Raw genomic sequence first — 12,343 nt, forward strand, 5'->3', positions numbered from 1 at the left:
ATATTCTTCAAAAAATAATATGTCCACTCACGATTAGCAAATTTACAATATTGTGCTTTTTAATGCTTTACAAAATTAAACAAATTTATCATTCCACATCTTTCATCGGAATGCAATACACAACAAATTATAAACATTTCTTGTTTATATTTTTATTCACAATTTAAGTTTGAAATACATATAAGTTATATTATTTTATTATTATTGTATTATTTGTAATTTCATTTTATCCTTTATAATTAATATTTACCTGACTGATTTAGATTAATCTACGTATGTTTGAAATCTTATCAACAAATTCTAATACTTAAATAAGGCATAATATCTATTAACATCCATCTACCAGAGAGATAAGAAATACTTAAAATTGGATGTAAATCAGCTTCCACCAAATACCGATGTTGCACATGTAAATGCCAAAAAATTGAATATGAGCAGAGGTATTTCGTATAGAGAAAATACTTATATTAATTGCCAGAGTCTACGAATACACAAATGCAGTACATACAAAAACATCCCTTAAGTTAAATTATTCTTCAAAAATGTATAAGAAACTAAAATCATACATAAGAATTACAAAACTAATAGTAAATTTACTTGTTCTACTTTATTGCTGAAATAATGGTTAGGTTCAAATTAAATTGGATATAAATATCTCTAGGTATTTATATTATTACTCATTTAGAAATTCATGATATAATTTAATGATAAAGTTACAGCGGATTGACATAAATTATTATGAAAGCTATCAGTTTTCATTTAAATTCTAATAAATTTTAGCTTCCTGTCTTTAATGCCCAAATCAAATGTTATTTATTATGCTGAAAAGAATGATATTTTAAAACATAAAATTTTAAAAATTACTTTTTTTACCAAAAATATAGCAACCGACATACTATATTGAATAACAATTACATATTTTTGTCGTTTTATATTATAATAATCATACTTTTCATTATAAGAAAAAGGTCGCAGAACCTAGAGATAAAGAAAATAAAATGATAAATTACGTTACTCAACAATGTTCAGTGGCTACCTTATAAGGTTAATAAAGAGGTTAATAGTAAGGTTAATAATAACCTCTTTCTCATGAAATTACTTTCCTTATACTTCACTATACTAATTGTCGATGCTTTTTAAAACGCTCATTTAAAATATAAACTAAAATTAGCTATAAAATCACCTTTATGAAAAATAATCAATTCGTTATCTCTAAAAATTAAAATTAAAAAATTGTCGGAACTCCATTTAAATCTAGAACACCACTATTTATCATCGATGTAATAATAATTCACTAATTTAAAATTTTGCCTGTCAATTAATTAATAAAACAGGCGCAAACGAAACACTTGAAGTTTTCCAAACTTTAGGTTATGTTTATCAGTTTCACTAATTCTCACATAGCATGATGTACAACTTTGACATTTTTTTTTAATATATTGACCTTGAGTCAGCAGTTTAGTACGAATATACTGAGCAGTCATTGGAGCTTGTGCTCATCGCTCTCATACTTATAGTAGGCTATATAAGTGGGGAATTGCAAAAGGGGATTGTAAAACGATAGTGTACTTTTGTTCCGTTTTAGTAAACGTTTACCATCAGAGTGAAACAGTCGTGGACATAAACCATGATTTTTCGATTCGCAGTCTTCTTATCTTTTTTGATCTTCACGATCGAAGCGAAGAAGTATTCACACTTTTCGGAGGCTGAACATTGGCAAGAATTCGAGGAGTTTTTGAAATGGAAGAAAGCGAAAGAAATGGGTGAGAATAGTCCAGAAGAAATTGAATACGAAAAACATCAACATCACGAAGATCATCATAATATGTACAAATCGACTGACAGAGATCGACAGCTTCCTGTCAATAATCCACCACCTATCGATCAGGCAGCTTTAATGGCAAGATACATTGTCAATCAAGCTGGTAAAAAAATACGTTTTTTTTTTTTCATAGTAACAACGTTTTCAAAACTAATAAAACGTTATTACGGTTCTTCTTTACTTTGAAATTCAAATTGCGTAAACAGCTACTTTTCAAACAAAAGCGTTACATTTCAGTGCAAAATTATGAATCATTCGGAAATTAATAAAACGAGTAGAAAGAATATCTACATATATAATGTAGATATGTGGTTATCTGTACCGAGTTAAGTAAAAGTTAATATTAGGACTCTGAATGCTGGCGGCTTTCCAATTTTTCAATGAACTACTATAAATGAATATTATAAATGAATATTGCCTAAGTTGAATAAATATTACTTTTGATAATACGAAATCATTCAAAATTCAATATCGAGGAAGTCATGATGAGTTAAGTCGTGACTAGTCAAATAATTATTATCACCGAAGATATTTTGTCTAATCTAGCCATTGAAAAGTTGTTTATTCAAACAAATAACATATTTAACATGCGAATTATTTACGTACTTACTCTTATTAAATTCAATTACTTTCGAAGTAAAATTATTTGTTTATTTGTTTTATTATGTAAATTTATTGTTTTTTTTTTTTAATAATCTGGGAATATATATGTATATTATATACATATGTATGACATCATATTCATTGTATACGCTGTAATCACGTATATAACTTTAGTTGCTTAAATATCTTATTTATTATTAATATCGTTATCAATGGTAACTATGTTAACAAGTAAATATGTAATTAGTATTCTTCACTATGTTAATTAGATTTTTTATCATATAATAACAGCTAATTATAATGTAAATATAATTACCAATAATTTTATGTACATATACAGATTGGGTATCCGTGGCGACAATCAGCGCAAGAAAGGATATCGAATCGTTTCCAGCTGTAAATTTAGTTTCCTACAGCGATGGGCTTTTAGGGAATGGATCAGGGATTCCATATCTTTACCTTACTACCCTGGATTTTACAGCTAAAGATCTTGCAGTAAGCATTTCTGTAACACTATTATTAATATGTATCGCAGTTGCAAAAATACGTCGTATGTTTAATATTACCATCGTCTGATAAGATAGTGAACAATATCAGTACGTATATTATATCGAATATTCGATTATTTTTATTAAAACCTTAATCACTATCCTTTTTTTATTTTCCTAACTTTATTTCCTATTTTATTGAAAATCAATTTCAATCTAATTACAGAAAGATAATCGGGCCTCGATGTTGATGTCATTAGCCCAAGGGGAATACTGTAGAAACAAGCGGTGGGATCCTATGGATCCACGTTGTGCCAGGGTTCTTCTAACCGGCAAGATCAAACCAGTTAGTAGATTTTTTATTTACAGAATATTTAAATTAATGGAATAGTTAACAAGTATTATTATATCTTTTACAGTTAAAAAATGAAAGTGCGGAAATCGAAGTAGCTAAAAAAGCAGTTTTCACGCGTCATCCAGGTCTAATTAATATGCCAGCAGGTAAGAATTTTTTTAATAAATGAAGTCAATGAATAAAAAATATTACTATGAAATATACATTTAAAAATATTGTGTTAATTGTTACAGATCATCATTTCTATTTCGCAAAATTGAAAATAATTTCAGTCGTAGTATTGGATACATTTGGCGGCCCGAAATACGTCTCTGTACAAGATTATTTACATCCACCAACAACGAATATTATTGAAGAATTAAATAAACATTTTCCCCTGAAATCTTACGAAAGTAAATCTGAAGAGGAATATAGTCCAATTTCTAATATATTACAGCCTGTGGTACAGCGTGTGTGAATTAACTGGAAGATATAAATTATAATAACACTATAATTTTCTATAGTTTTCAACAAGCTGTAGGACAAAGTTTTAATACTGGTACTTATTTAAATATATGGAAATCCATGTATTAAGTATAATAAATAAATTTATAAATTACAATCGTAAGCAAGTAAGTTGTTTTGTTCTGATGTTTATCCAATGCAATTAATTGCTTATAGATTATTCTTTCTGTAAGAGAAAAGGGTATAGGAAAGTAGTTTTGTAAGATTAAAATAAATAGACAATATGTAATATATATCATTATCACTTATATATATTAGCAATTAATCATGTTTTCAAGTACAATTGGAAAAATTAAATCCCTAGTATCATCGCAATATGACACACTATAGTACTGTTTGCTACAAAAATATACACCTTTTCTTGTTTTAAACTCATAACAATTTCTGTAAAAATTTATTTAAGACCATAAATCCCATTTAAGGAGATGTACAAATTTCGTGGTGTGTTAATTTAATTTAAGATTTTAAATATGTACATGTTCGTAATATAAAAATTACGTGTTCTTAAAGTACATTACAAAGAATTAAAATATCGTGTAGTATTCTTTAATACAGGGCGTTATAAATTGCAATAGCTTTTGTAATTTTACTTGAATATCTGAACTATTGTATATGGAATTATGAATTATTTATACAGATTTTACATAATTTACTTAAAAATATAAAATATTCGTTATATATTAATATTTATTTTTTTCAAAAGAAATATTTAAAATAAATTCGTAATTTGATTACGGATCGCAGATAGCGTTAATATACAGTACCTAATTATAAAAGCTTGCTAATTCATTTTTGCTACGTCTTTTTTGCAGTGCTTTGTGTATTTTTTCCATGAGTAAGACTGGATGAGCTCAGCATAACAGAGATTTGTTCTGGTAATGGACATGCAATTAATAAAAGTTCTTCTGAATTATAATATTTACTCAGTATTTGATATAGTTGTGTAAATGCAGCACAGACATTATTTTTTACCGGCCTAAACAAAATAAACTCTGTTTCCTTATTAGAGAGATATAGTTGCATCAGTTGTTGAATTTCAGGACATTTAAACTTAATTATCCGTAATACCTCGCTAATTGCTGCTGCAACATCTTGAGGACTTCCAAGAGCATGTTCTGGAGATGCATCTGGGGTATTGGCATATAACTTCTCCCTTTCTAGCAGTTTCAAAATTGGATGTATCAATAAAAATGTTGCATGCTGTATGAGACGTTGACAAGTGTATTTCAATTTATTATCCACGTGCTTCCTTGAGTCTATTAGTTGCTCCTTCATTTGAGGTGCTCCCTCCAATAAAAATTCTAGTAATGCATTATTTGACAAAGTAAAAAATCTTGAACTCTTTTCTAATAAACCAAATGCTGCTGTCTTAACTTTAGAAAAATCCAGGCTATATTCTTTTATGGTGAAGTCTACTTGAAATGGTGCAATTTGTTCTCTTAAAATGAGCAAATGTTTTATTTGAAAAAGTTCTGCATCTAAAGAAGATGCTCTTTTCTCTATTTCATGCCTGGCATTTTCTATACTCTGTACACAAAGAGATATTGCTTCCTGACTCAAAGATTGGAACACAGATCTGTCCACGCATCTATATAATCTTGATAAACATACTAATGTTCTACGAACAGTAGGATACCACATTCCATGAAGATCTGCTGGTGAATTCCCCATATGTGTCTTTTGGTAGATAGAATCTATTTCTATATGATTCCTAGATATTGGTTCTAGATTATTATCATCATTAGATGAAATAGATATTTTTTTCATTTTTGTCTGTCTGGATTCTTCTCTTATTGATTCTGCTATATCTTCCATCATCTTTAACTTTTCTGGATATGCCAAATCACCTGGTGATGGGTTATAATTCAAAACATCAGACTGTAAGTAGAGATGTACACGGAAAACCAGTCTCTCCTGTACATCATGCAATAATTGCAGGCAAATGTTACCAAAACCTTCTAATGGTTCAAAATTATTTTGAACATGTTCATCTAACATTTCAATCCTCAAAATGCAACAAATTTCAGCTAATGTCTCCAAATGATTAATATGAATTATGAATGGTCTAAGTGTATCATACAAAGATGTACATAAGCTTTCAAGGTATGCTGTTAATCCACTGGATGGTTTAGAAAAAAATTCATAAAATAATTTATATTCATCCATCGATGCATGTAACAGTAATGCACATGAATTTCTTACCAGACTACAATGATCACCATTGTATTTCTCCTTTACAGACATTAGAGACTTTTGTACACTACTGCCTAATACTAATCCTCTTTGACTCCAATAACATTGATGGCACTCTGACAATAAGCTGTCATATTCTTGTCTCTTATAAGATTTTGCTTCAATTTGTTCTATAACTGGTCTAGCTTTTGACAAAATAGTTTGAAATCTTCCATAGAAAAGAGCTAAAGCTGCATCTGCATTATCTTGGGAATCATCATTATCTTTTAAATTCAATATACTTTCCGTGGTCTTGCTAAATAGGTTAAAAATATAATTTTGCATCATCGATATTGCCTTAGATTGACAGTGTTTATATTTGATCAGATAAGTATTGCTTTCTTTAAACGAAAGATTATTCTGCACAAAGTCTATGTTGGTATCAATTTTATCTAAAATATTAAAGAACATTTCACTATTCACTGATAACGTAGGTGCTTCTAGTTTTTCCATCATCATATCAATATCTTTAAAATATTTCACATATTCTGTAATGTTTTCTATGGTAGAATTTAATTTTCTTTGATCTGAATCAAGCTGTTCGCTAGCATCATAAAGTGATATCGTTTTATCAGAAACCTCTGAAAATTGTTTATATAACTGAGTAAAATCTTCTAATGCTTCTTCTATTTGAAGACAAAGTTCATGACACTCTTGTCGTCGAGATTGTAGTTCATTAAGATACAACACATATTTCATATCTTTCCTGTCCATACATTCTTTTTCTAACTTGGCATAATGTTCTAATAGATCTTGGCATCGTTCTATTTGTACTGTTTTCTTAGTTTCTTCGCTTGCGCATACGGTATCACCTGTCTTCTCAGTTTTCAAATTGCTGTCAGGGAACAATTCTTCTTCTAAATTCAATAAACATTCTTTTTGGTAATCGGTTAACGGTGCCAGAGAATCCTCTGACAGATCCCACTTGGTTAAGTTATTTGGAATGTTTTTCATTTTCGACATGGTTTCCTGTCAGTGAAAATAAATGTTACGAGGTAGATGTTTTTAAGAAAAGCGGTATGATCGCGTATATGACGCTCATACCGTTCTATAATGTAAATTAAAAAATTCCCTTCAAAAATCTGACACCGCAGCAATTACGAATCACAATCGTGAAGTTGATAAAGATTTATCGACTATGGCGCAAGATGTCCACTGTATGAAATATTAAAATCTATATTACAGGATCAAAAGTTTTAAAACAGACATATATATACATATGTGTTATTAAATTATTATTATAGACTAAAACATACAACGCATAAATATTCTTATAATATTATTTTAAAAAAGATATAGTGTTTCAAAAAGAGCAAAATATTTCATAGGGAATTTATATCACTTATATAATAAATGTATATTATAAAGTTTAAAATTTTATTATGTATTTGCAGTTGAATTGAATACACGTATAATTAACACATTTAAAAATTTTTCTAGATATATGAAATTTTTGAAGTATAAAATATTCTGTCGCATACTTGAAAATCAGACAAGATGATTTTATAGGGCATGCGCACAAAATCACAAAATATCTTTCATTGAAAACAAGATTATACTCCTTTTTACCAGTGTATTTCTGACGTGAAGGTTTGTGTTAAATTGAATCTCAAAATATCTATATGATCTTGTGAAATCAATTGCGTTTGTATAATAATAAGTACTTTTATAAGTAATTGCAGTGTAATAAGTATAATATTATTAAGTAATGTTCTATTATTACGTTTGATGACCTAACCTATAAAAGTTACGGCGTTTTAATATTGCAGGATGACTCCGAGGTACGAATTAGCAGTTGGTCTTAACAGGGGCCATAAAACGACTAAGATTCGCGTGGCAAAGAATAAGAATGAACGGAAAAAGACAGTATGCGTTTTGCCCGCAAGACTAAAAGGGGTTAGTATGCAACAGTGGTAAACATTTCTGTTTTATGATGATACTTCTGTACTATATTATTTCTGTTTATATTTCATAATTAAACAATTTATAAAACAAAGAACAACACAAAGTAAAAGTAATTCACTAATTATAAAGATTAGTATTATGTGCTCATAAATCTTCTAATTCTAGAGACAAACCAAACACAGTAAGTTTGTTAGAGATTTAATCCGTGAGGTAACTGGACATGCACCATATGAGAAACGTGCTATGGAATTGTTGAAAGTTTCCAAGGATAAGCGTGCTTTAAAATTCTTGAAGAGGAGGGTAAGGATATCAATAAATTTTGTCACTTGAAGTGTTATATATTCCAAATGAATATTATATTCTATTCTTATATTTTATAGTTGGGCACACACATCAGAGCTAAGAGGAAGCGTGAAGAACTTGGAAACATACTTGTCCAGATGAGGAAAGCAGCCGCACATCATTAAATAACACATTAAATTTGTATAATAAATTCATAAAAAAATATATATATATGAAAAATTATTACTTTGTATTTCATATTCCCTTTATATTCTTAAATTTACTAGACTAATTTAATATTATAAGTTAAATAAAAGCGTAACATTTTAAGTCGCTACTGGTATTCAGACATATCTAGGATGTCTTATTGTCAATATGATTCAAATGTAGTTATTATAATAATACAGAGAGATCAAAGTGATGTGAAAAGTATCTAGTTAATGTTGCTTTTGTAATTAATGTTCAAAAAACTTAACAAACTATAAAATAATTATTTTCCATGAAGATTCCATAAAAGTTTTATATTACATAACCTATCTCTAAATAGGTTATATATGTACAGTATTTACGTTATTAGTTCAGTGTCATCTCATATTAAAAATCAATAATGATTGGTACAGTTATGTTAAGTTCATTAAAACAAATTAAAGCTTCTAAAACAAATTATGCACTAACAATGAAGTGGTTTATTAAAAAATTCGCACCATGTAACAATGTAGAAATTTATAATTTTCAACAATGTCAAACAGTGTATACGACTTTTACTCGATTGGAAATTGAAAGAAATAAAGAAATTGAAAGAAAATCTTCTGGTTTGAAACACTTTAGAGATTTGTCAAAAACTGGACCATCGCTCAAAGATTTCTTGGCATCTAACATTGAAGTTTCTAGTGAAACCATTAGCGTACCAAATATTCCTTATATACAAAATATTGATGGCTCTGATCAAAAGGGTAAATAAAGACAAAATGTTTTAAGTTAGTAATATTAAAAGAAACTGTAAATCTCACGTTTAATGACGTTAATTTTTGTATTCATCAAGTTGTATTGTTTTTAGTTTACTTTGAAGTTTATGGCTGCCAAATGAATGTAAATGACGCAGAGGTAATCTGGTCTATTCTAAAATCTCATGGTTACAGAAAAGTAAATAATGTAATAGAAGCTAATGTAATTCTACTAATCACATGTTCTATTCGAGATAATGCAGAACAGAAAGTATGGAACAAGTTAACTGATTTAAATAGTACAAGGAAGAAGAATAAAAGTTTTCCTGTGAAAATCGGTTTGTTAGGTATAACTATAACTTTATATGCATGGGTAATAAATTTATAATATATTAATATTACAATATTATATATACTATCTTATTGTAATAGGATGTATGGCAGAACGATTAAAGGATAAAATATTAGAAAAGGGTAAACTTGTTGATATCATAGCTGGACCAGACAGTTACAAGGATTTACCAAGGCTATTGTCTGTACCAGACAATGAAACTGCTATTAATGTTGTTTTGTCATTTGATGAAACATATGCAGATGTTACACCAGTGAGATTAGATCCAAGTTCCACCAGTGCATATGTGTAATCTATTATCCTTGTCATTGTTGTATAATTTACAATTATTATAACTATCTTTATATGTGTTTTCTTCGTATTTTGTTAGCACAATAATGCGTGGTTGCGATAACATGTGCACATACTGTATCGTACCATTCACAAGAGGAAGGGAAAGATCAAGACCAATCGACAGCATAGTGAAAGAGGTTCGATCTTTATCCGACGAAGGTGTAAAGGAAGTGATACTTCTTGGGCAGAATGTAAATAGTTATAGAGATACATCTCAATCGGAATTCTATGTTAATAATAATATGGAAACACATTTAGCAAAAGGTTTCAAAACAGTATATAAAAACAAAAAAGGAGGACGTCGTTTCGCTGAGTTACTAGATGAAGTGTCTCGTATCAATCCAGAAATGAGGATCAGGTACTAAAAATATTTTCACGTTTGAAAATAGTTATTGTCATTGAATATCATTATAAATCATTTTCAGATTCACATCGCCTCATCCAAAAGATTTCCCAGATGAAGTTTTACAATTGATAGCGGAAAGGTCGAATATTTGTAAACAAATTCATTTACCTGCTCAAAGCGGTAATTCCGCGGTTTTGGAAAGAATGAGAAGAGGATACACGCGCGAAGCATATATAGATTTGGTGCATAATATACGTGAAACTATTCCGAACATATGTTTTTCTAGTGATTTTATTACCGGATTTTGTGGAGAAACGGAAGAGGAATTTCAAGATACATTATCATTGATGGAACTAGTGAAATATAATAAAGCCTTTCTTTTCTCTTACAGCATGCGGGAGGTAATACACATTTTATAAAATTCATGTCGTATATTATATTTGAAAAATGGAAACCTTTTATTATTAATCGTAGAAAACGACTGCACATCGTCGTTACAAGGATGACGTACCACCGAGTATTAAACAAAATCGGCTCGAAAGAATGATTTCAACGTATAGAACGGAGGTGGAAAATATAAATAAATTACAGATTGGACAATTACAGCTTGTGCTTGTAGAGCAAGTAAGATTTTACAATTTATCGTAATTCAACTATGTCGTAGAATGATGATATATCAGTAAAATATGTAATAATTGATTTTAGTCCAGTAAGCGGTCAAATGAAAATTTTCAAGCAAGGAACGATGGTAACACACGAGTAATAATTCCCTCCATGACTATACCTACTGGAAAATATTCAAATGACACGAGACCAATAAAAATTGGTGATTACGTTGTTGTAAAAATTGAGACTGCTAATTCGCATACATTAACGGGCACGCCTCTGTATCATTCGTCGATAACAGAATATGCATTTCTGTCTGTGTTATAAATAAATGTAGAATATAATATTCGGAGATTTCATTTGTTATTTAATCACGCTTATTGTTCCATAATACATTCAATTTTTGAACGAGACACGTAGTCTTTAATTACAATCGTACAAAATTAAATCGACGTATTCACTTAATGATATAACAGTATTGTGAATGAAGAAAAAAGCATTTACATAATAAATAGATATAGTTCAATCTATTATTATGGTACACACATGGCGGTTTATAGGTACGTAATCTTTCCTCTTACGAGGATGATATTAATAATTTTTAACAGAACGTTACATACTGATTAAAAAAAGAATTATCTATGCTTATTCTACTCCGTTAGTAGAGAATTCTTTAATACTTTATTTTCTCTCATCTTTTCATAATTTCAACAGCACTTGATAAAACTTTTCGCGATAATAAATACGTTCGATTTGCGACAATAAATCTAGACGGAGATTCGGTAAGTTTCAACACGTTACCGTTCAAAGTACGTTTATAAATTATTTACATAACGACAATATTCTATTCTTTGAAACAAGAATCATTTTGTACAAAAGAATCTATCAACAAAATAACCAATTTAAATTTACACGTATCTTTAAAAAAAAAAAAAAAAAAGAAAATTATATTAACACCTGAGTAGGTATCATCAACTTATACGAAATATCGATGTCTTTGGAAGTACAGAATTCGTTTCCAAATAATACGTTGACCGAAATGATACATGTTAAACAAGACTGGCTGTTCCGATATTAATAACGCAATTATCGGCACCGCGCTCGTACACCGTAAGATCATGGTTTCTCGGTTGTTCTAACAGTGCAGCCAGTTGTTCTCCACTGGAGAATGCGTTTGGTGTGGTCGGAAGAATTACATCGCACTCTAATTGACCTAAAAGAGCAAATAACAGAAGAAATTATAAGAAATGGAGTAAAAAATAAAATGTAAAAACGTATAACAGGATATGTATTAATATGTTAAAATCACACGATGGCTAATATATCTTTACCTGATAACGAAGGTGAAGCACCTTTGCTAGAACCGTACATGCGAGTGCTATAACCAGAATCATTATGTGCGTCATGCAAAGGCGGTGTTGGGCTATAAACCGCATTACGGGACCTATATGGCATTCTGGCGATACTGTCGTAATGCACGTGCTCTGATATCACTCCTTTTCCAGAAATTCCGCCGCTTAATGCTTCCGGTTGCTCGTCCTCGTCTCCCTCGCTACTCTCGCTGTCATTGC

General features: G+C 29.6%; 5 protein-coding genes across 8 annotated transcripts in view; 3 read left to right on the forward strand and 2 right to left on the reverse strand.

Moving 5' to 3' along the window:
• The first annotated feature begins 1,447 nt into the window (after nucleotides 1-1,447).
• LOC126921083 (protein CREG1) lies at nucleotides 1,448-3,875 on the forward strand. Its single transcript, XM_050732321.1, has 5 exons — nucleotides 1,448-1,925; nucleotides 2,766-2,920; nucleotides 3,140-3,259; nucleotides 3,333-3,414; nucleotides 3,502-3,875. The coding sequence occupies exons 1-5, from the start codon at nucleotides 1,628-1,630 to the stop codon at nucleotides 3,723-3,725; spliced, it is 879 nt and encodes a 292-aa protein (XP_050588278.1). The 5' UTR covers nucleotides 1,448-1,627; the 3' UTR covers nucleotides 3,726-3,875.
• Nucleotides 3,876-3,998: 123 nt separating this feature from the next.
• On the reverse strand, nucleotides 3,999-7,151 carry LOC126921069 (conserved oligomeric Golgi complex subunit 3). Its single transcript, XM_050732284.1, has one exon. The coding sequence runs from the start codon at nucleotides 6,965-6,967 to the stop codon at nucleotides 4,568-4,570; it is 2,400 nt and encodes a 799-aa protein (XP_050588241.1). The 5' UTR covers nucleotides 6,968-7,151; the 3' UTR covers nucleotides 3,999-4,567.
• A 297-nt stretch (nucleotides 7,152-7,448) lies between these two features.
• On the forward strand, nucleotides 7,449-8,434 carry LOC126921087 (60S ribosomal protein L36). The gene is made up of 4 exons (XM_050732325.1): nucleotides 7,449-7,594; nucleotides 7,774-7,900; nucleotides 8,075-8,209; nucleotides 8,290-8,434. Exons 2-4 carry the CDS (start codon nucleotides 7,775-7,777, stop codon nucleotides 8,374-8,376), a joined length of 348 nt encoding a protein of 115 aa, XP_050588282.1. The 5' UTR covers nucleotides 7,449-7,594; nucleotide 7,774; the 3' UTR covers nucleotides 8,377-8,434.
• An 80-nt stretch (nucleotides 8,435-8,514) lies between these two features.
• LOC126921072 (CDK5RAP1-like protein) lies at nucleotides 8,515-11,124 on the forward strand. The gene is made up of 7 exons (XM_050732290.1): nucleotides 8,515-9,144; nucleotides 9,249-9,482; nucleotides 9,568-9,775; nucleotides 9,858-10,178; nucleotides 10,246-10,567; nucleotides 10,641-10,790; nucleotides 10,872-11,124. The coding sequence occupies exons 1-7, from the start codon at nucleotides 8,799-8,801 to the stop codon at nucleotides 11,097-11,099; spliced, it is 1,809 nt and encodes a 602-aa protein (XP_050588247.1). The 5' UTR covers nucleotides 8,515-8,798; the 3' UTR covers nucleotides 11,100-11,124.
• LOC126921068 (ankyrin repeat domain-containing protein 6) overlaps nucleotides 11,119-12,343 on the reverse strand; it is a 133,487-nt gene continuing 132,262 nt past the window's right edge. For all 4 annotated transcript variants that reach the window (XM_050732281.1, XM_050732282.1, XM_050732280.1 and 1 more), the window contains 2 exons: nucleotides 12,104-12,343; nucleotides 11,119-11,985 (listed from right to left, as the gene is read on the reverse strand). In XM_050732281.1, coding sequence (XP_050588238.1) covers nucleotides 11,822-11,985; nucleotides 12,104-12,343 — 404 coding nt within the window. In that variant the 3' untranslated portion in view covers nucleotides 11,119-11,821. The remainder of the gene's footprint in view (nucleotides 11,986-12,103) is intronic.

The sequence above is a fragment of the Bombus affinis genome, chromosome 10 (assembly GCF_024516045.1).
Source record: "Bombus affinis isolate iyBomAffi1 chromosome 10, iyBomAffi1.2, whole genome shotgun sequence".
Classification (NCBI taxonomy): domain Eukaryota; kingdom Metazoa; phylum Arthropoda; class Insecta; order Hymenoptera; family Apidae; genus Bombus; species Bombus affinis.